Genomic DNA, 23779 nt, shown 5'->3' on the forward strand with positions numbered 1-23779 from the left:
CGCGGCCCACCTCCACCCACCACCGCCCAACGCGGCCCACCTCCACCCACCGCGGCCCACCAACGCCCCACCTCCACCCAGCGCGGCCCACCACCGCGGCCCACCTCCACCCACCGCGGCCCACCAACGCCCACCGCGGCCCACCAACGCCAACGCGGCCCACCACCCACCGCTGCCTCGCACCACATTTGGCACACGGAGCTGCATGTTTTCAGACTGCAGGAAGAAGCTGGACATCCAGTAACATCTTTTATTTCAGTGAATAAAACTTGTGGAGGACGACTACAGACCAGAAGCACCAGTTCTACCAGCTGTGGCTCAAACTGGAACCAGTTTCATTCCTCGTCTTCCTGCTGGGAAGAAGCTACAACCTGCTGGACAGTAAACCAGAGACATGCTGGAGCTGACCTGCTCCAGCATGTCTCTGGTTTACTGGCAGGGTGGAGGAGTGTGGAGGAGGATGGAGGGCATTGGAGCAGGGTGGAGGACGTTGGAGCAGGGTGAAGGACGTTGGAGCAGGGTGGAGGACGTTGGAGCAGGGTGGAGGACGTTGGAGCAGGGTGAAGGACGTTGGTGCAGGGTGAAGGACGTTGGTGCAGGGTGAAGGACGTTGGTGCAGGGTGAAGGACGTTGGTGCAGGGTGAAGGACGTTGGTGCAGGGTGAAGGACTTTGGTGCAGGGTGGAGGACGTTGGAGCAGGGTGGAGGACTTTGGTGCAGGGTGGAGGACGTTGGAGCAGGGTGGAGGACGTTGGAGCAGGGTGGAGGACTTTGGTGCAGGGTGGAGGACGTTGGAGCAGGGTGGAGGACGTTGGAGCAGGGTGGAGGACGTTGGAGCAGGGTGGAGGAGGGCGGGGATGTTCATGGTCTGGCTCTCTTCCGGCCTCTCTGGGCGAGTCCGGGAGACGTCTGGGTTCCCATCTCCACCAGTCTGGATTTGGGGTCTGCCCGCCTCCCCGTCTTCGGGGTCTTCCGGCGTCCGGCGGCAGCTTTGGGACTTTTCTTCACCCCGTTGGCATCTGCAGAGGAGACCCCGGTTAGACGGACCAGCAGCAGGTCAGACGTTCAGTGGGAGGAAACCAACCTGTCTTCTTCTGGACTCGTTTCTTCTTGACGGGACTTCCCTCCGTCTGGCTGTCCTCCGCTTCGGCCGCCGTCTTCTTCCTCTTGGTGGTCTGCAGAAATGAAACCTCCCGTTAGTAACAGATCTGTTACTAAGATAAGTTACGGAGCTTCTTTCCCCCATTTTGACAACAGCTACGTGTCGCCGCCGCGGCGAACAGATTGGTGGGATGATAAACAATAACCAGGATGGAGGCCGTAGCCTTCCGACGGGAGGCGAGCAGGACCCCGACGGGGATGATGGACACTAACCGGGAAGAACTTCTACAGACTGATCTGGTAAACTGGGATACGCTCAGAAAGGACGATCGGACCTGTAGAGGTCCAGGTTCTGGAGAGGATCCGCCCCTCCATCGGACCCTGGTTGTTGGGTCATGTGACCTCAGCCTGTTTTGCCTGTTTCCATGGAGACCTGACCCGGTTAATAGCAGGTTCTGATCCGTCTCAGGTTCTGGATCAGTTTTCTTTTGATGCAACAAACAGAACAAAAGATGCAAACATCCTACAGATCCAGTTTGAACCGGTTCTTGGTGGCGTCGACATGTTTCTGGTTCTGAGTTCAGAGAAAGGGGACAACCGGACCGGGTCGTGATCGGACCTGAACAGCAGGGAAGACGGTTCTGTTGGAGGCCGGGAACTCCAGCCGGCCGTCATCTTTGGCCTTTATGGCCTTCAGCCCGTCCTGCAGGATGGAGCGCAGCTTCTCGTACGGCGGCTTGTCTTTGTAGCCGAGACGCTTCACCTCCTCCAGGAAGCGCTGCAGCTCGTCTGAGGAAACACCACGACAGCAGGAGTTTCACACCACGTGGAAATGTGCCGATTACAGACAGAAACGGCGGTTTCTGGCGCCGCCGCTGGCTTTTTACTCACCGGGTTTGTCCTGAGAGGAGAAACACTCGGACAGAAACTCAGAGATGTTTTCTTGACTCCTGTCAGGAGAAAATCAATCAGGAAATTCTTCCCTTCATGCAACCGGAGGAAAGCGAGTCTCTCCTAGCAGAGACGTGTTCCTCACCTGATTTTGGCGTCTCGGACGTACTGCGGGTCCTGCAGCCGGTCCTCCCAGGGCAGCCGACCACACAGCCACTGCACCATGCAGTAACTCAGGATCTCCAGGTCGCTCCGCCTGCAGGCAGCTGGAATCAACACGGTCATCATCAGACACAGTCACCCCCCCACCTGGGCCTGGCGACCCCCCCAAAGCCATCCTGGAGCCACCAGCTCTGACACCTACACACTCCTTTGTGGGCGTCGATGCTCGTGAACTCGATAGTGCCGTCGTGACATTTCTTGGGGTCTTCCTTGTAGTCTTTGAGGACCCCGTCAGGTGCGTACCTGTAGGCCAGCCCATAATCCACCAGGTACACCTGCCGGGAAGCAGAACCACACCTGCACGTTACCACGGCGACCATTAAGAAGATAAATAAGTTTTGAGTTTAAACCCCGACGGGCTGAAAAGGCTCTTTAACAACAACGATACATTATTAATCTACCAAATGCAACGTGACCCCGCCCCCACCAGCTCGGCGTGACCCCGCCCCCACCAGCTCGTCCTGACCCCGCCCTCCCCAACTCGTCCTGACCCCGCCCCCACCAGCTCGTCCTGACCCCGCCCCCACCAGATCGTCCTGACCCCGCCCCCACCAACTCGTCCTGACCCCGCCCCCACCAACTCGTCCTGACCCCGCCCCCACCAGCTCGTCCTGACCCCGCCCCCACCAGCTCGTCCTGACCCCGCCCCCACCAGCCCCGTGTGACCCAGCCCCCACTAACTCGTCCTGACCACGTCCTCCCCAACTCGTCCTGACACCCCCCCCCCCCCCCCCCCAACTCGTCGCTGCTTTTCGCACACACCCTTCAGGCCTGAGTCTAAGAAGCGGTACGACTTCGGTACAACAATCATGTCAGCGAACACCGGCAGCGTGATTTAACCCAACTGACCTGGTCGGGGTCGGCGTGGCTCAACATGAGGTTTGACGCCTTGATGTCGGCGTGCACGTACTCGTGTTCGTGGATGAACTCCAGGACGTCCAGCTGAAAGAGGACAGTAGTCGGAGTGAAACACACATGAACCCAGAATGAGGCATCATTGATGTGATGGCTGCCTCTGCTGATCGCTCTGAAACCATCCAATCTTCCTCCTCGTCTTCCTCTTCCCGCCGTCCTCACCAGCAGTGTTACGTCGAGTGTCAACGGAACCTCGACGGCTCTGCAACCCAACATGGACGGAAGGTTGAGACGCAACCAGTGGCCGAACCGCCACGTTTCCTCTGGACCAGGTTCAGACCAGTCTGGCCAGAAGAGCCAGCGATGGTGACGTAGCTAGAGTGACGTAGCTATGGTAACGGTTCGGAGCCTCCTATTGGACCATTCAGCTGGAAGCTTCTCGTGTCTTCGACCAGATCATCAGGATGAAGCAGAGAAAACACGAGAAACGACTAAAACAGCTGGAGGACGGCGGGAACCATCATCTGCCTGCAGGACCAGTCCAGGTCCAACCTGTTCCAGACTCATGTGGTCTGACGAGTCCAGGTGGACCCTGATCCAGACTCTAGGTCTGACGAGTCCAGGTGGACCCTGATCCAGACTCCTGTGGTCTGACGAGTCCAGGTGGAGCCTGATCCAGACTCCTGTGGTCTGACGAGTCCAGGTGGACCCTGATCCAGACTCCTGTGGTCTGACGAGTCCAGGTGGACCCTGATCCAGACTCCTGTGGTCTGACGAGTCCAGGTGGACCCTGATCCAGACTCCTGTGGTCTGACGAGTCCAGGTGGACCCTGATCCAGACTCCTGTGGTCTGACGAGTCCAGGTGGACCCTGATCCAGACTCCTGTGGTCTGACGAGTCCAGGTGGACCCTGATCCAGATGGGCATATCAAGGTGAGACATGAAGCAGATTAGGAGCCTGTTGGAGGGGGTGGGGTGTCTATGACCTGGTTTTGCTGCAGGACTACCGTGGACCTCATGTGGACGTGGACTCCTGCTCCGTCTCAACAGAAACAAGGATTCTCTGCTTTCCCAGATCACATCACAGGACCGGACTTGTTGCAGAAAGTCCACATCTTACCGCAGTTCCTCACTTCCTGGTTTAAAGTTTTCCTCCTGAGCTGCTGTGAGACGTTTACTGTGACTTTTATTTAACGGTTTTATCCAGTTCTTCTGGATCTATCCTGCTGAGCCGCTGAACCCTGACCCTAAACCAGTTTCTCAGAACATGTGGAATCACAACCAACCAGACGGAGACCGAGCTGCAGGACCAGTTTTCTGGGGAGCTTCCGTCCGCATTCCTCAAACTTCTTCTGCAGGTCGATTCCAAGTCTGTCGATGACCATGAAGCGGTACCTGTCAGACACAGAAAACACCTTCAGCTCTGACAGACATCAAACTCACCAGCAGCCGAAACCAACCAGCAGATCCACAGGGCCGGTCCCAGTCCAGCAGATCCGCAGGGCCGGTCCCAGTCCAGCAGATCCGCAGGGCCGGTCCCAGTCCAGCAGATCCGCAGGGCCGGTCCCAGTCCAGCAGATCCACAGGGCCGGTCCCAGTCCAGCAGATCCACAGGGCCGGTCCCAGTCCAGCAGATCCACAGGGCCGGTCCCAGTCCAGCAGATCCACAGGGCCGGTCCCAGTCCAGCAGATCCACAGGGCCGGTCCCAGTCCAGCAGATCCACAGGGCCGGTCCCAGTCCAGCAGATCCACAGGGCCGGTCCCAGTCCAGCAGATCCACAGGGCCGGTCCCAGTCCAGCAGATCCACAGGGCCGGTCCCAGTCCAGCAGATCCACAGGGCCGGTCCCAGTCCAGCAGATCCACAGGGCCGGTCCCAGTCCAGCAGATCCACAGGGCCGGTCCCAGTCCAGCAGATCCACAGGGCCGGTCCCAGTCCAGCAGATCCACAGGGCCGGTCCCAGTCCAGCAGATCCACAGGGCCGGTCCCAGTCCAGCAGATCCACAGGGCCGGTCCCAGTCCAGCAGATCCACAGGGCCGGTCCCAGTCCAGCAGATCCACAGGGCCGGTCCCAGTCCAGCAGATCCACAGGGCCGGTCCCAGTCCAGCAGATCCACAGGGCCGGTCCCAGTCCAGCAGATCCACAGGGCCGGTCCCAGTCCAGCAGATCCACAGGGCCGGTCCCAGTCCAGCAGATCCACAGGGCCGGTCCCAGTCCAGCAGATCCACAGGGCCGGTCCCAGTCCAGCAGATCCACAGGGCCGGTCCCAGTCCAGCAGATCCACAGAGCCGGTCCCAGTCCAGCAGATCCACAGAGCCGGTCCCAGTCCAGCAGATCCACAGGGCCGGTCCCAGTCCAGCAGATCCACAGGGCCGGTCCCAGTCCAGCAGATCCACAGAGCCGGTCCCAGTCCAGCAGATCCACAGAGCCGGTCCCAGTCCAGCAGATCCACAGGGCCGGTCCCAGTCCAGCAGATCCGCAGAGCCGGTCCCAGTCCAGCAGATCCACAGGGCCGGTCCCAGTCCAGCAGATCCACAGGGCCGGTCCCAGTCCAGCAGATCCTCAGGGCCGGTCCCAGTTCAGACAGAAAAACGAGCCATAACTCTGGTCAGAGATCAGCTGATGGTGACATTTGTGTTTCTTCCAGTTTGCAAAATCATCTCAAAGTATTAAAGTTCTGAACCTTCTTAAGCCGGATCAAACCGGCATTAAAAATGCGGCGACTGAGTTTGTGGATCAAAACTCATGAAGCAGAATTGGAATAAACATGTTCAGGCTCCGTTTGTGGCATTTATAGGAGCTGAGATCATAAGAAAAGTCTCTGCAGGGTTTCCTCCATAGACCATATATAGAGATGGACGGAGTCTCCGGAGGTTAAAAGTGAAGCCTTGCAGAAATACATAAAACTGCAGTTCCCCCTTCATCCACTAGGGGCTGCAAAACAGAGCAAATCCCCATAGACTCCCATGTTAAAAAGACCAACTTCACAGCAGGAATAAACATGTTTACAGCAGAAATAAACATGTTTACAGCCTGGTACAAAAATCCATTTTAGGTTTAATAGGTCAGGTTTACCTTCATGTGGGGGGAGGGAATTTTTTTCTAACTCGCCCGTTTAAAAGTAATTTAATCTCTAAATTCGGCATTTTTAGGGGCGTGTCCTTTTGATTGACAGGTACCCAATCTCCCGCTTCAAGTCAGAAGAACGTAGAACAACCGCGGTTTTTAGCAGGTTAACAACGTGACTTAGCTTTAGCCTGCTTACCTCCGTTAGCTGGTTAGCTCCTATTATCTCCGGGTTAGCTCGGTTAGCTCTTAGCTACAGAAAGCTCGGAGTTCGCTCGATGTCAATCATCCACCATGACGCTCACAGCCCCCCTCTCAGCTCCACCTCTTTGTCCATATTTGTATTTTCTGGGCGAGACGACGCGCATGCCCCTGCTAAGATGGTGATGGTAGGAACCGCCCACCGAGCTTCAATTCAGCTCTTCAGAAACCTACGGGTGACGTCACGGTGGCTCCGCCCATCTTTTTTATACAGTCTATGGTTTCCTCACACCACCAGCAACTCAGCAAACCTACAGCACCTGAACGCAACGCGGAGAAAACATCCAACTGCTGGACAAAGTGCAGAAGAAGTGGGAACTGGTCGGTGCAGACGGAGCGGTAACAGAGCTGATGTTGAAACACGAGTTTAAACGAAGGAAGTTAACAGCAGGTGGTCACATGAAGAACACCTGACGCCAATCGGCATCAAGCTGAGCTAAATGTTTATTGGACATCATGATTTTGCTCTCAGGACGAAGTTGCTTCAGAAACAACAAATCAAACTTCAGATTAGCTTTTCTTACCAAGCTCATTGGCAGCTTCTGACGGCCTGCTCATACAGCTGACAGCGTGAAACACCTGAACGAGCGACCAAGTGTGAAACATGAAGTTAGCTGTTAGCATTCTGCTGTAAGTCCTGCACGCATCCACCGAACTGAACAGTCAATTAGAGGAGAGCTTTCCCACAGACCTGAAGCTTGTTCACCACATTAAATCAGAAATGTCTTACCTTTTCCCTCCTTTATCGTGCAGCCCAGACCCCCAGTACCTGGGAACTCCCAGGTGTTTCAGCTTGTGAGACTTCATCCAGCTCTGGACTGCAGAAGAAGAAGAAACTGATCAGAAATTTTCTGGAAGTTAATATCAGAGCAGGGCAGCTTAACGCTAACTCCTCACGCCGATCAGAAGGAAGGAAACACGCGTTACGAATAGAGGAAAATGTAGTAACTGTGTAAAACTGAGGAAGATTAACTCTCCTGGCCTCATATGCAAAATGATCTTTTACTCACAGGAGCGAGTTAGGACATAACTAGCATCTTCCAAACTATTAGGTGGATGCTAGTTTCGCATGGTTAAAGGATCCCAGTTTGACAAAGAAGTCATTCACATCCACCCCTTTAGTACTTAAAACATTTAGTTAAATTCTATATAAGCTAATCAAACCCCTGCGTGTTTTAAGGGCAATGAATAAGCATTAGCTAACAGAGGCTAATCAGGCCACCGTATTTCTTGTGTAGGAATGACTTAGCATTAGCTAACAGAGGCTAATCAGGCCACCGCATTTCTTGTGTAGGAATGACTTAGCATTAGCCATCAGAAGCTAATCCCCGCCACCATGTTTCTTGTGTAGGAATGACTTAGCATTAGCCACCAGAAGCTAATCCCCGCCACCATGTTTCTTGTGTAGGAATGACTTAGCATTAGTTAGCATATGCTAATCAGGCCACTATGTGCTTCCATTGGAGGAAGGGTTTAGCATTATCTACCAGAGGCTAATAAGGTCACTATGTTTCCTGTGTAGGAATGACTCAGCATTAACAAGCATATGCTAATCATACTACTAGGTTACCTGTGTAGGAATGACTTAGCATTAACAAGCATATGCTAATCAGGCCACTCTGTTTCCTATGGAGGAATGGCTTAGCATTAGCTACCAGAAACTAATCAGGCCACTATGTTTCTTGTGTCGGAATGACTTAGGATTAGCTAGCATATGCTAATCAGGCCACTATATGCTTCCATTGGAGGAAAGACTTAGCATTAGCTACCAGAGGCTAATGAGGTCACTATGTTTCCTATGGACGAATACTTTAGCATTAGCTACCAGAAGCAACAATCACATCACAGGGATGATCAGGATGATTTTGTATCCTACGAAGGGATTCCAGGTATGTACCTCGTTATATCAGAACGTTATTGGAAAATATGTCCATGTTTAGTTGTATTATTACGACAGCATTGTTAGCATGTATAATAACACACAAATTTGAGGCTAAAGAATAAAATGTGTTTTTTGTACTTTTATCAGTTATTTTGTAAATATATGTTTTTTTTTAGGTTAATTGGTGAATATAAATTGTCCCTCGGACTGCGTGTGAATGGTTGTTTTTGCCCTGCGATGGCCACCTGTACAGGGTGTACTCTGCCTCTCGCCCAAAGATCACTGGGACGGCTCCATCTCCCCTGCGACCCTTAATCAGACTAAGCAGTTCGGAGGACGAATGACTGTATTCTTTTGTAATTATGTGGAAACAGCAGAATGTGGACCTCATGTGTAAATTTAAATAAAACCAGACGTTACAATCATTTTGCAGACGGCTGCTTTGACTTGGAGGATGTTGTTTGGAAGTAACGCTACTCGTACCTGAGGACAGTTTTTGGCTGCTGTACAACATCTGGGGAAGAATGAGTCTGAAATTTGCAGCATGTAAAGCAGTTTGGTTTGTACACACACCGATACACGTGCGTGTGTGTGTGTGCATGTTGGAGGGCGGCTGGCCAGCATGGCCGCCAGCTAATCTTCTGCTGGGACAAATATTTACCAACAACGTGAGACTCCACCATGAATAAACCATGAGTCGCTGGTTCCTTAGTAATATAACAGTTAATTGTCAGGGGAGATTGACATTTGGATTGTTATTATATTAAATGCAAAGCTGCGGCCCCAGGGCCAACGGAGGTGCCACCAGAAGCGCACCCCCCCCCCCCCCCCCCCGAGCCTCCGCTGCAACACTGTGTTTTTAATTAAAAAAGTTGTCCTCCATCTTGCTTTCCTGCTGGGTTGCGACGACAGAGCTGACTTTGGAGAGGACACCAGGACTCACTCAGATCTGGTTTGGCAGCTCTCATGTAGAAATGCAGCTCAGAGAACAGCGGCCCGTTGTCGCTGGGTTCCTGTGGACAGAACAACACTCGGTGAGAACTGGACCTACAGGTGGCGCTACGCAAGCAGCTCTGCAGTCTGACCTCAGATCAGTTCTCAGTTTTCTGCTCTGGAAACAAATCAACAGGAAGTCTGGATCACAGTCAGCTGATCAGGGTCGTCCATGTTTCTGTTCGTTGCCTGAACTTTAACCCCCAAGCTACAGATTCTAGACCACTTCCTGCAGCTCCAAGAGGGGATCCTGAGGTGTTCCAGACCAGCTGAGAAGCTGGGTCTTCTCCAAGTCCTGCTCCAGGTGGAACATGTCCAGAACACCAGTAGATCTGGGGTTTGCAGAGTCCACATCACTGCAGAGGCTGCACCGACCTTCCTGTTGATTTTACTCCTGAACAACCCCCCCGACATACAGGGATTCCTCCACTTGCCTCAAGACCTCATTCCCAACCCGGAGAAGAAACTTCACCCTCTTCCGGTCTCAGACTTGGAATTCGCTGAGCGAGACAAGCGAACTGGAACACCAGTCGTACTGAACAGCTGTTATCACCCAAAGGACTCCTTGTAGGATTCCCTGAGGGACACAGCTGAGACTCTAGACCACAGGTGTCAGACTCCAGTCCTGGAGGGCCGGCATCCAGCAGGTTTTTGTTGTCACCATGCTCCAACACACCTGACCGAAATTAATAAATAGGTCGACAAGAAGCTGCTGGATCCATTTGATTTGAATCAGCTGTGTTGGGAAGGAAGGAAACAACAAAACCCTGCTGGATACCGGCCCTCCAGGACTGGACCTCACTTTAACTCCACTGCCTGTCCTTTCAACACTCCCCCCGCCCAGCAACACTCTACATTTAACTTCTTCAAATTTTCATGCCAAGCGGGTAGAAAACAGACCAGGAGCTTCTGTTTTCCCTGAAACTTCTAGAAAATATGCAGAAGAACTGAATAAACTGAGCTCAGGTCAGTCAAGTGGTCCTTCTGCATCCGGACTGGTGGGAGAAGATGGTCACAATGTGGGAATACCTGAATTTACAGCTGACCAATCAGAGGGAACCACCAGAAAGTCCAACATGTCTGCTCATGTACCTTTAATATGATCACCAGTTGATGAGGTTAAACTAAACCCCAAAGTGTTTAACAGCAGAGGTTAAAATGATCCAGTCTGCTTCATCCTGTCAGAACAATGTGGAACACGGAGGAACATGGCGTGCTGGACTTTCCAGTCCTGCTGGTATTTACAGGAAGGCCGTTTATCTGGCAGTGTTTGTGAGACGTGAAAAATGTTTTTGTGTTTGTCTTACCACTTTGATGACGTACGGGGCGTCAGCGCCAACAGGCTTTTCTGAATTCTGATCAGCTGGGGAGGAAACAGGCGGAGCATGAGGCGTGTGATGAACGATGACGTGAACGTCTCAGGTTGGGGTGTTCTTACCCAGATAGATGAGCCCAAAGCCGCCGCGGCCAATCGGAGAGCCGAGCTTCCAGGACTTCTTTCCGGTGTCTGTCAGGACTTCTCCAGGAGGAAACTCCTCGGCCAGCTTCCTCTTGGCAGGAGCTCTGCCTTTCCCTGCCGCCTTGGCTTTAGGAGGCATCTGGAACGCCACACAGTTCATCCCGTTAGCCACGCATCTTTACCGATAAAAGCTGCTACGGCCTCATTCAGACTGAAAGCTGTTTTCTTCACTAATAGAGCCATGGTTTCCTCATCAACAACTGATCCACCAGTTTAGTTTACTGGTTTCACCACCAACAACTGATCCACCAGTTTAGTTTACTGGTTTCACCACCAACAACTGATCTACCAGTTTAGTTTACTGGTTTCACCACCAACAACTGATCTACCAGTTTAGTTTACTGGTTTCACCACCAACAACTGATCCACCAGTTTAGTTTACTGGTTTCACCACCAACAACTGATCCACCAGTTTAGTTTACTGGTTTCACCACCAACACCTGATCCACCAGTTTAGTTTACTGGTTTCACCACCAACTCGTTGAAGACTTGTCATAAAACCTCCGTAACAAGTTATGTTTATTCAGATTATGAACAACCAAAGAAATATAAAAACATCCAGACATCTTCACGTCGCCTCAGACGTCGTCTGCAGTGACGTCATGACGTAGCGTCCTGAAGCAGTTGGCAGTGACGTCATGACGCCGTGAAGGAAACGCAAACCGGTTCTTAAACTCGTGACGCATTTACTTCACACAAAGTTACGTTTATGTATTCTTTTGTCATTCTTTTCTTACCTTTACAAAACACTAATAAGAACATTTAATAAATAAAGAAAAGGGAGAAATTAATTATTTACCGAAACAAGCTAACACCAGCAGCAGCTTTCAGGTTTTTATGAACAATTACAAGAAGTTTCATTATTATGAATCCAGAGCACAGGGATGGATGCAACTAACAGACTCTTGACATAAATAAAACATATTAATCCGCAGAGTAAGATTACTTAAAGCTGTTTTTAGGGTGAACTGAAGGTTTGTTTAATTCCTCCGTTTTGTTAGCTTCCATGCTAACTCAGCTGCTTCTATAAACCACATAAACTGCGGCGTTACGCTTCATAGCTACAGTATATTCTAAATATTTCTGCCTTTCTGTGTTAACGCGCATTAAATGAAAAGGTATTTCTCACCGCTTCTTGGTTGTTTTGTAGTTTAATTCTGGATAAAATTATAAAAATGTTTCAGAACCAAACTTCCCGCAAACACACCGGTCCGGAAGTTGCGTCACCACAACCCTGCTGTTCTATTGGTCGATCACAGTGCGCAGCCGCATGAGCGCCATGCTGCATTCGATGCAAGTCGGAATTCTGATTTCTAATAAAAAAAGACCGATAAAACGTTGCAAGAAGTCTGATTTTAAAAGCCAGTTCATCCATCTATTGCATTTAGTTTTCATGCTCATTGCTTTAAAAGCAGATTTTAAAAGTAAGTGTCATATTTCTTCTTTCGTTTTGGATTATTAATCATTAAATCGTTAAAAACAAAAAGAGCTGTAGCATTTTTCATCTTGTCAGTCTCTTGAGGAAACTGAAATTAATGTCGTTTTAATTTTTTATTTTTAGAGAAAAGTAGTTAAAAGAAATTAACTTAAAAAGCTGCAAACCCTCATCTTTTTTTTTTTTCCCCCCAGTTTTTTACACCTAAGTGTTAAGGGTGGTTTCACCTTTGGCTCCTGAAGGCATCATTTTTAAGTCCTACTCCAAACCTCTCTTTATATACAGTCTATGCTCCAAACAGAAGGATGAAAAATTTACTGCAAAGCACATTTATTTACACATCACATTACATGTAGAAGGATATTTAAAGTTCTTTGCTAATTTTGAGCTGAAACATATAATGTCAAATCAAAATATGCATCCATGAAAATGAAATGAGTGAAAAAGGAAATCTTTCCTGAATGTTGTTGTAAATGATAATGATGTGCAGACTTACCTGATGTGAACGTGTCATTTGATACAAACATATTAGGTTTCACTTGCAACCTGCTGCACAAATTCATGAATAAAATATTGCTTCAGTGTCTTGTCTATCAGGCGGCAGAGAGCTGGGTCTGTTTGCTGCACACACTCTTGCATCCAGTCAGCAGAACTTCATCTGTGGCCGTGACTCCACAGAGGAGCTAAACTGACCATTTTACATCTTTTTACATTGGTGGAGAGATGACACGCTGTAGCAACAGCAACGAGCAGATCCAGGACAGCGGAGAAAAACCAGGCAAAGGCCAGAAGAAGAGAAATAAAGGAGGCAAACATGTGTCGTTCCCTCCAGATGAACAGATAGTGTCCGGCTTTGCAGAGCATCAGGAAACTGAGCGAGCAGGTACCGTCCACTGCTGACTTCATGATGATGCAACTTGTTTATATTTGTTCTAAGAGAGAAACTATGAAGCACAAGATGTCGCTGCATCCTTCATACTGAAGCTTCATGGTAATAAACTATGAAAACAAAATGACTTAGGTCTTTCATTGGGTTTTTCCACCCAGTTTTCCAGGTTTTTTTAAAAATACTTTTAAGCTACAGCAGACTCTGGGTTGTTAAAGTTTTCACACGAGCTGGTTCAAGTTTCTGGACAGGCTCTGCATTATTTATGCATTAACTGAAAACCTGCAGCTTTCTCTCATTTTAAGCCAGTTCCCCTTTTGCTATTTCTGTCCAGAGTTCTTCATTTTTAATCCAGTTAGAAGCTCTTATAGAGAATAAAAATATGCTGGACCTCTGGCGTCCACGTTGAAAGTTCAGTAGGTTAATATCCTCACCCTGTTGGCATGACCAGGAGAAAATCCAACCTGTGGGAGGTTCTGTGATCAGGGAGGGTGTCAGAATGGAGGTGCTGCTCCTGCAGACCAGAAGGATCAGCTGGAGCAGGTTTGGGTGTGTGGTCCACATGCATGATGAGTGTTGTGTTCTTTCAGCTGGCGGCTCCACCAGCCTGACGGAGGTGATGTTGGCTTACCAGCAGAGCTGCAGCAAGCACCAGGTGCAGCCCATGGAGAGAGTCCTGCAGCAGCTACAGGTACGAATTGCTGCAGATGTTTCTGGCTTTGGTCACAAACGAAGTCTGGGAGTCATGAGAAAGTGTGTGTGTCTCCTCTGAGCGGGTTCTCATCGGATCTCCTCCACACGCACGGATTGTTATCTGTTTATCTGGTATTTCATGTCGTCATGGAAACATTTATCAGAAAAGTCCCATGAGTCCTGGATTATGACTAATCGGATTAAAGGCCGAAGATTTAATCGGAATAATTTGCACTGCAATACTTTTTACCGAATCAAAATCACGTCTTTGTTCACATCAGTGACAAACTTCTGTCCAGAGATTCTTAATGTTCCGACAGAGACGGATTGGACCAATCAGAGACGGCGTGTTGACAGTGTCACCAGAGCTGGTGGCGAGTTATGCAGGCGTCACCGTCGCTGCTGCTTTATTCAGACTTTGTATCACCATGGCAACCATGGCAGAGCATCCTCATGTCTTTTTCTCTGCTTCTGCAAGCTAGCAGCTGAAGAAGATCCTCAGATTGTCCCACAGACATCCTAAAGTCCAGGACCTGAAGCAGCCGCGGTCCCGCTTCAGGTCCTGGACTAAACCAGGGTCTGGAATCTGGAATCCATCTTTGCTTCTGCCACCTGCCTTTTTGTTTTAGAGTTTTCATTTCGTTCTTCCATTTTATATATCTTATATATGTATATACACACACACACACACACATACATATATATATATATATATATATATATATATATATGTATGTATGTATGTATGTATATATATATGTATATGTATATACATATATACATATATATATATATATATATATATATATATATATATATATGTATGTATGTATGTATATATATATGTATATGTATATACATATATACATATATATATATATATATCTATATATATATATATATAGATATATATAAGAATATTTGATCAAACGTGACTTTTGACACAGACGTGAAATAATTTCATTCACATTGTAAAATGGACGCTTGATGTCTGAACCTACATCAGAGAAAATTGCTTCAACAGAAATGTGTGTAAGTCAGCAGCTCTGTTCATAAATAGGCGTACCATGCAATGACATTACGGCGCTCCACAAAGAATCAATACGAGCAGCAGAAGCTGTCAGAGCCGACTGCAAAATGCTCCTTTTATTAAAACAAAGGAATCGGTGCTCGCTCTCAGATGCAGGGAAATACTGGGAGCATCACACACACCCTGACTCAGTATGCAGACTTAAGAGTGTGTTTATACATCAGTTAAATGATTTGGTTCCAGCAGCCTGCATCTGAACACTAACAGCATCTCCACTCTGAATGAGAGGCTGAGAGCAGCTTCACGGCTCCGAATGCAGATAATTCACAGCTGGTAACATGACTGATTCTGCTCTCTCTGTTGTCAGAGGTCTTCATTCTTCAGCCGCCTTACTTAAAGCATCACTCTGGCGTTTCCAGAGGTCCACCGTCCGACTGGAAGAAAAGCATTGTCTCCTGCGTCGGTTACGTATGAAATGTATTTAGTTTTCCAGGAGCTTCGCTGTTCATCACATGAAGCAGAAAACAAAGCGACGCCACCAAATCCACGGTGTCGAGTTGTAAAGCTGACTAACAGCCAGCAAAAGGAACAAACCAGAGAAGAAGAAGAGGAACAGGAAGATAAAGCAGAAACATTGTAGCTTGTTTTTATTCTTCTTCTGGTGTTTTTGGACAGGGAATTTATAGAGATGCATTAACGTCAAAACACAGAAGGGAACTCCAAAGTCAACGCTGCCCGTAACCACGGAAACGTAAAGGACACGTGGAAGTGTGAGACAGGCGATGTAGGACGTAAAGGAGCAGAAATGGATCCTTAGGCTGAAAACATCGGAGCTTGTATGCCGTACGGACTGGCGACCAGTCCAGGCGTACCTGCCTCGCGCTGCTGGTTGCTGGGAGAGACTGCAGCTTCCCAGCAACCCTGAACTGGACTTATGATAAAAAACAGATGAATGGATGTTTGATTTGTAATTTCTGCACATCCTCAGAAATGATGCACTTTACAAGCTGTATTACACAAGTCACCACTAGGGGGAGTACGTACCAACCTGACGGGCGTTCAGTCACACAGTCGACACAAGGAGAAGTGAGACTGTTTGATCCGGTTTACAGGAACCGTGGTGCCGTTTGGTGCATGGTCCGGTCCGTTTGGAGGACTCCGGTGTGGGCCGAAGAAGTGAACTGAGGGGTCTTGGTCCTGTTGGTGCGCAGTGTGAAAGCAGTGACCCCCGTTTGGGAGTTCCAGCGGAGCAGAGACCTGTACGTGTGCTGTGACTGGGTGGAAAACTGAAGTGGGCGTTGTTAACACAGAAATAAGTTGTCACCTCCACATCTCTGCTGCTGTGAAAGGTTCAACGCGGCTGAACGGACAGTTTTTTAACCAACAGCTGAAGGCCGTGGTGGGAAGTATGAAATGTTTACATGTCAGGTATGAAGACACAAACATCTCTGCATTCTGCCTTCTCAAGTCACAGACACCCCCGCAAACGAAGCTTCCCGTGGAGGATGTACCGAGCTAAAGGCGAGCTGCAAACCCTATGGAGATGATGACAAGGTGCAAGAACCTGTCTCTGGAACTCGACAAACGTCCTTACAGGCGTTCAAAGATACTGCCCATGTCAGCAGTTTCTCACACTGGCAAAAACAGCAAGACGTGTGTTTCCGGGGTCTTACGTACCATCTCCATCATCACTTCGACCTGTCAGCGAACCAGACACAAACCCATTGTCGTAACTCACGAACACGTCGGTCGGCAGGCTTGAACCAACCAGGAAGGTCGGAAAGCTGGATGTCCATGTAACTCTGTAGAGATACCAGAACATGAACAGAGATGTTGATGTTTGACTACTGCAGTCGAAGAGAAGTCACGTTTTCACGGCTTTACGTGAAGAAACACCAGCAATCTACTGAGTTCTATCAACCAGTGAAATCCCGTCAGACCAGCAGGAAAATGGCCACTATGCCAGATGTCCCGTCTGTCCCTGTGTTTGGACTTAAACGGGACGTTTTCTTTCTGTACAAGTCGCCTTCGGACGTTTTGGACCAGACGTTCCATGAACACAACAGATAAAAGAGTATTTTCCTGAGTCCAGGTGAGAGGAACAGAAACCGGTTTCAGTCTGTCGATGGAGAGCAGCAGGTCTCTGACGTCCCGCTGAGGCCTGGTCGTCGGCTCCGTCTAACGCCTGGACGGGAAGGCGGCTGGAATCTGCTGCTGGTTGAGGAATGAAACCATCATCAGCGTTCACTGAGACAATACGATGCAGATCAACTTCTGGAGGTCACCGACATGCAGGAATTCCAGAAAGCGTCAGCAACTCGCTCCAGTCTGCGTTCTCTCCGGCGCCCCCCAGAGGAACCCTGCAGTAACACATCCACTACACCAGCTTACAAAGCAAGTTTGTTCTCATCCTGATGGTCTAACTGGAAACTGGACAGTGGTCCGATGATCTGAAGCGGTCCAAGTCAGCCTGCAGGATCCGGACTCCCTACCTGAGGCCTGAGGCCTGAGTCCTGGGAGCTATCAGCAGTTTCTGGATATACCTTCACCCTGCTGGAAGGGATCTGGGCGTCCTTCTGCAGGACTTCCGACATCTTTAACTCTCTTTTTGCCTCATTTGGTGGCAAACGAAGAGAAACGCTTAAACCCCGCCCTCTCTGCAGCTGTAATGACATGCAAGCGTCTCTTCATTCTCAGCTGAAATATGACAGATGGAGACGAATGTGAAGTCCTCTCAGATATTTTTCTGTCAGACTGGCATCAGAAATCCTTCGTTTGTTTTTCCATGCAGTCCTGTTGCGTTGCACACACACAGCCTCACGCAGCATTAGAACTATTCTCCCTCCAGTAAGTTGAAACACACAGTTTGCCATTTATAATTCATTTTATGTACATACTTACTTTACTTGGACGAGTCGTGTTAGAGCCCCGCTCTCCACCCCCGCCCGCATAAATTTCACTTGAGATCAAGGGGAATTATTTGTGGAAAATTAGAGACTTAGCAGTGCTTACATTAAGCATACAGCCGTATTATCTCCGAGGTGCTAATGAACGCAGCTGCATTGGAAGCTAATGTAGGTGGTCCTCCTGAAAGAGTAAAATATGTATGTTAAGCATTAGCTAAGAGGGGCCATATTTAGACCAAAAGGGCTGCATGCCAATGAATCTGTAATAAGACGATGCAAATCGAAAAGACAAACGCCTAAAGAGCAAATTTATTAAATTAGGTCTTTTAAGATGAGGGCGATTCCCTGGAGAAGCCACGCTGAAGACTGTTTAAACCTTTTTTTAAGCACCCGTGGGGCCCTTAGCAGCGCTTTGAAATGTTGTAAGTGGATAAAACCGCGTTGCTGCTGGAGACATCTTCACAGGAGCGGTAAACAATGTTCGGTTGGAGCCGGCGGAGATCTAGTTTCACTGTGCAAACCGAGGCTTCAGCAGCGTAACGGAGACTCTCAGAGCGGCTCCTGAATGCAGGAGGAACTCACTGTTTGGGAAAAGGAGCTTCTTTTAAACCTTCATTCCCTCCTCGGCACGTTTTTTCTGTTTTTCAGCCGTGTTGCAGCTTCCTGCGACGCTTCCTTCTAACTTTGGATCCTTTTCTGTCTCGTCTCTGAGATTCTGTTGATTCATTTCCTACGTTTGGTGACTGACTGTCTGCGCTCGAAAACAAAAAAAAAAAAAAACAGATTCGTGATAAGTTTATAGACATGAAAGTCTCAGAAGTTTCTCACGACACAAAAACATAAATGGAGTCAAATCGGTTTTGTTGCAGATCTTTGACTCATGCTAGTGTGTAAATACAAATACACAGCCCTCTAATGTTCATTATGGGAACATAATTCAGTTGTATGTAATGAATAAGGCAGTGAGTCAGATATGCAAACAGGCATTTAAAGGGTTAAAATCCTAAAAATCATTAGATGTTTGGTATTTCTGAGCAGGACAGAAGTTTTTTAAATAATTCATTAATAGGTGGAAAAATACTCAGACATGAAGATAAATTTTATGAAGGAGAGTTTGCTGGGGGGGGGGGGGGGGGGGGGGGGAACAGAAATACGAGGAAAGACGAGTTTTGGCAGAAGAAGCAGCTCATCGTGTCCATGTTACGCATTCCGGCCAGACATTTGGAAACAAGTCCGAGAAATAAGACTGCAGTTAAAACCAAACCAGTAGGTCTGCAGGAGAAGACCACTGGTTCCACTGGTTCCACTCAGATACTGAAGGAGCTTCTTTCTTCACACATGTCGGGTTTTTTACAAATAATATTCAGCTGATCTGATGTAAGTACATCCAAGGCCGATACCAATACAGATATCCATTTTTCCTGGCAATCTCTCCGTCATTTATGGATTTTTCCTTTAATTATTAATCACAATTATGATCATAATTAAACAGAACACAAAGATTTTTATCAAATGAAATATTTTAATTATCAAACTGGAGGCAGAAATTTATATTTGTGAAAAAATTGAAGAAACAACAATGTAAAAAAAAATCTTATTTTATTCCCTTTAATCACACAACTCCTTGAGAAAATAAATAATTATTAAAAGTTTGGGACACTTTGCTGTTGAATTTAATGTGAAAGTGTCCCAAAACTTATGATCACAGATGTAAATTAGCTAAATGAAAGTAAATCCGACTTTTGGTTGATTCTTGAAATTAAAATCTGATTCTTACCCCGCTGGTATGGATGATACTTAATACACAATACCATCGATATCTGGAAGGATCCGGCCAGCCTTCATGTCTGCAACAGAAATCTGTCAATGTTTCTCAGGATGTTTGGAATATTTTATCCATCTGAACTGGTGATGGACCAGTGGGAACGTTTTCAGCTGCAGAGGAAGTTTTTCCTGTCAGTTGTCTGAGTGCTTCCAGTCTCATCCTTTCTCTCCTCTTCCTCCAGTCAGGATGATGTTAATGTTCAGACCAAATCCAGTTTCTCCAGATGAACTTTTCATGATTTCAATAAGAAGATTTTATTATATTTATTTATTTTATAATATTTATTATATTTATTTATTTTATAATATTTATTATATTTATTTATTTTATAATATTTATTATATTTATTCAGAAATATCGTGTTATTAGCAGCGTGTCTGCTCGCAGGGTCTGACTGGAGAAACAGTCCACTTCCTGTCTTCACACACGAACATGTTTCTGCGCGACGTCGCGGCTGAGGTGTGTGTGTGTGTGTGTGTGTGTGTGTGTGTTTGCTCATCCCGCTTTGTTTGGCGCCTAAACACAGATAACGAAGGAGCAAACTGAACCAAGTCCAAAGAAAAGATGGATGGAAATGGTTTGTTAGTCTGAGGGGATGGCAGAACTTTGCCAGGAGCAGAAGATTGTGGATCAGGTCCAGCGACGGCCCAGACCGTCCCCCGTCTCTGTGGAGACCGCTTTGAGTCCACAATGCACAACTTCAACACAATTATCTGCAGTTTGGGGCGTAAACGATGCTTTTAACTCCTTCTTGGCAGTAAATGTAGCTGATGAACTGTGTTTTATTGTGTCAGAATGATGAGAAAACGTTCCGTCATTCTGCTGGATGTGCTAAAAACTCCAGACTTCTACTTTCCCAGCCTCCAACACACAAAAGGATTCCCGGTGAAAGCGGCTTGAACTGCGGGTTGGTATTCTTTCCGTGATGTTTGGAGAGTAAGCTCGGAATTAGCTGCATGTTGGCAAATCTTCTAATGAATAGCTTAGCGCTTGTTTCCCTTGCAGATTATTCAGTTGAGTGGACTGAGGAGAAATCAATTACCACAACTTAACTTTCATTATTTATCCCACAGCTGAGCGGGAAAATGGCAGCGCTGTACGCCTTGCTTACGTTCAGGGTCAGATTCAAGTCCCGCTAATGTTATTTTCCCCTCCGAGGCAGGAAGGCGGGGGCGGGAAAGGAGCGAACCCCTCCAGGAAGAAAAAGACAAGAGAAAATCTGTTTTTACAGACCACCGCTGCTTTCTCAGCTCTTTTGATTAGCATTAATGTTGCACTGCGGAAGTCTGTCGGCACAACTGTTACAACACACATACACAGAAAGCCTCCCCCCCTCCCCCACAGCCGCCACCCGCCTGGGTGACTCTGAGGGGGAGACTTTCTTCTTTTAAATTAAATGCATGCTGATTGTTATTGCGGCGCCCCTCCCTCGTGTGGAACGGTGGAGGTAAATGTCACTAAGTAAGAGCCACGCTGTTTTCCTCGCTGCATGCAGAATGAAAGCAGGAAAGCCGGAGAACAGGCAGGAAAACCGGACAAATGGCGACAACGTCCTACAGGTGGAGAAACCGAGTGCTCCTGTCTCCATGGAGCAAACTGTGATGGTCATGTGACCCTCCAGCTGGTCTACGGAGGTTTTCCAGCGTTTCTATCCGTCCAGGAGGTTTACAGTCCAGACACAACATGTAGTGTTTATTCAGAGACTCTAGATGGTAAATCCACCGTTATTTATCACATCTTCATCACCATCACTACCATGTTGCTAAGAGACCTCTATTTCCACCTGGACATGATGATGAAGACACTTCCTGTCAGACTTTCCACCAATCAGAGAGCTTAAACTGACGGTAACGTCCAATCAGGAGCAGCCAAAGATCAACAAGTGATGAGAAAAGCAGGAAAATAATGATCCTCTATGGCTGGAATAAAGCCAAGAAGACGTTTGGGATGCAGCTGAGGTGGAGGTGCTGCAGTGAGGACAGCAGGTAGATAGTAGCAGGAAGAAGTGTGGAAATGTGGTTTTAGCCTCCGAACCCTGAAAGCATCATGTCTGCATGCTGACTGGGAGTAAAAGGATGGTGTCGTGTAAAACTTGGTGTTTTAAGGGTTAAAGCTGCTGCAGAACAGCAGAAAGAATAAAAGCAGTCTGTGTGTGAAAGAGGCTCTAATTAAAATGGGAACAGTTGCAGTTAAACTGGGAGGCATGTGTGGTGCCGTACTGGTCGGGAACTATTAGGGAGAATTGAATTTGCACGCTTGGCTGAGCGCACATGTAATATGGCTGCTTTTTTTTTTAAATAAGCTGCATCATTTTCCAGGCCTGGACTCGCCGAGAGGCTCCGTCACCACAATGACCACAATTTAAAAACAGCGTTACATCTGTCAGCTCGGGGAAATGATCTGCTAATCATCAGCTTTTCCTCCTAATGCCGCACATCCTCCGTTCCACGCAGGGTGGAGGCGCCTGGACGCGCTGGTGCTCTGCATATGTTTCAATAACACAAATATGATCGAAATGATTATTAGTCTAATCAGTGTGTCTTTATGAGCAGAACTCGTGACTATTGTATTAATAATAACAACAGCTGTAATAATGATATTAATACTACTACTACTAATAGTAATAATAATAATGACATTATTATCATAATAATGATAACAACAATAATATTAATAAATAATAATAATAATAATAATAAAATAGCTTTCTGTGAATAAAGCTTTTTCATAATAATGTTTTCGCAGCTCGGCCTTTTAGTGGACGCTTTAATTAACAATTAAACATGAAAGATGGTGGAAGTTTATGCATGGCGACATTTGGCGATGTTTGGTGGCGTTTGGCGGCATTTGGCGATGTTTGGCGGCATTTGGCGACGTTTGGCGGCATTTGGCGATGTTTGGCGAGGTTTGGCGGCATTTGGCGACGTTTGGCGAGGTTTGGCGGCGTTTGGTGGCGTTTGGCGACGTTTGGCGGCATTTGGCGACGTTTGGCGGCGTTTGGCGACATTTGGTGGCGTTTGGCGGCATTTGGCGAGGTTTGGCGGCATTTGGCGAGGTTTGGCGGCATTTGGTGGCATTTGGCGATGTTTGGCGGCATTTGGCGACGTTTGGCGGCATTTGGCGGCGTTTGGCGATGTTTGGCGATGTTTGGCGGCGTTTGGCGATGTTTGGCGGCATTTGGCGATGTTTGGCGGCATTTGGCGATGTTTGGCGGCGTTTGGCGGCATTTGGCGATGTTTGGCGGCGTTTGGTGGCATTTGGCAATGTTTGGCGGCATTTGGCGATGTTTGGCGGCATTTGGCGACGTTAGGCGGCATTTGGCGACGTTTGGCGGCATTTGGCGATGTTTGGTGGCATTTGGCGATGTTTGGCGGCATTTGGCGATGTTTGGTGGCATTTGGCGACGTTAGGTGGCATTTGGCGATGTTTGGCGGCATTTGGCGATGTTTGGTGGCATTTGGCGATGTTTGGCGGCATTTGGCGATGTTTGGTGGCATTTGGCGACGTTAGGTGGCATTTGGCGATGTTAGGCGGCGTTTGGCGATGTTTGGCGGCGTTTGGCGATGTTTGGTGGCATTTGGCGATGTTTGGCGGCATTTGGCGATGTTTGGTGGCATTTGGCGACGTTAGGTGGCATTTGGCGACGTTAGGCGGCATTTGGCGATGTTTGGCGGCATTTGGCGATGTTTGGTGGCATTTGGCGATGTTTGGCGGCATTTGGTGATGTTTGGCGGCATTTGGCGGCGTTTGGCGGCATTTGGCGACGTTTGGCGGCGTTTGGCGATGTTTGGCGGCGTTTGGCGATGTTTGGCGGCGTTTGGCGGCATTTGGCGATGTTTGGCGGCATTTGGTGATGTTTGGCGGCGTTTGGCGGCATTTGGCGATTTTTGGCGGCATTTGGTGATGTTTGGTGGCATTTGGCGATGTTTGGTGGCATTTGGCGGCGTTTGGTGGCATTTGGCGATGTTTGGCGGCATTTGGCGATGTTTGGTGGCATTTGGCGATGTTTGGTGGCATTTGGCGGCGTTTGGTGGCATTTGGCGATGTTTGGTGGCATTTGGCGATGTTTGGCGGCATTTGGCGATGTTTGGTGGCATTTGGCGATGTTTGGTGGCATTTGGCGGCGTTTGGTGGCATTTGGCGATGTTTGGTGGCATTTGGCGATGTTTGGCGGCATTTGGCGATGTTTGGTGGCATTTGGCGATGTTTGGTGGC

The 23779-nt window shown here is 48.2% G+C and overlaps 2 protein-coding genes across 3 annotated transcripts in view; one reads left to right on the plus strand and one right to left on the minus strand.

Moving 5' to 3' along the window:
* Nucleotides 1-440: 440 nt before the first annotated feature.
* vrk1 (VRK serine/threonine kinase 1) lies at nt 441-12017 on the minus strand. 2 transcript variants are annotated; one of them, XM_079262004.1, is made up of 13 exons: nt 11919-12017; nt 10709-10868; nt 10578-10633; nt 9221-9290; nt 7126-7213; nt 4355-4463; nt 3063-3155; nt 2356-2488; nt 2137-2257; nt 1992-2050; nt 1720-1889; nt 1084-1174; nt 441-1018 (listed from the first exon to the last, which is right to left on the minus strand). In XM_079262004.1, the coding sequence occupies exons 2-13, from the start codon at nt 10866-10868 to the stop codon at nt 861-863; spliced, it is 1308 nt and encodes a 435-aa protein (XP_079118130.1). In that variant the 5' UTR covers nt 11919-12017; the 3' UTR covers nt 441-860. The 2 variants fall into 2 exon arrangements, with proteins under 2 accessions (XP_079118130.1, XP_079118131.1); XM_079262005.1 differs by lacking the exon at nt 3063-3155.
* Nucleotides 12018-12947: 930 nt separating this feature from the next.
* LOC306772713 (protein phosphatase 1 regulatory subunit 37) overlaps nt 12948-23779 on the plus strand; it is a gene marked incomplete at its 5' end in the record, with an annotated part of 64598 nt that continues 53766 nt past the window's right edge. The window contains 2 exons of the mRNA XM_079262316.1: nt 12948-13107; nt 13701-13801. Of these exons, the coding sequence (XP_079118442.1) occupies nt 12948-13107; nt 13701-13801 (261 nt within the window). The remainder of the gene's footprint in view (nt 13108-13700; nt 13802-23779) is intronic.

This window comes from Telmatherina bonti, assembly GCF_933228915.1.
Source record: "Telmatherina bonti genome assembly, chromosome: 22".
NCBI classification, from domain to species: domain Eukaryota; kingdom Metazoa; phylum Chordata; class Actinopteri; order Atheriniformes; family Telmatherinidae; genus Telmatherina; species Telmatherina bonti.

What these genes read in the sequence shown, in the direction of transcription:
- vrk1 (XM_079262004.1), bottom strand. Translation starts at nt 10,868, where the DNA reads ATGCCTCCTAAAGCCAAGGCGGCAGGGAAAGGCAGAGCTCCTGCCAAG. An exon ending in CCCCGTACGTCATCAAAGTG is followed by an intron (nt 9,291 to 10,577) that starts GTAAGACAAACA and finishes TTCTGTCCACAG; the next exon opens with GAACCCAGCGACAACGGGCC. An exon ending in CGACGCCCACAAAGGAGTGT is followed by an intron (nt 2,258 to 2,355) that starts GTAGGTGTCAGA and finishes TGTTGATTCCAG; the next exon opens with CTGCCTGCAGGCGGAGCGAC.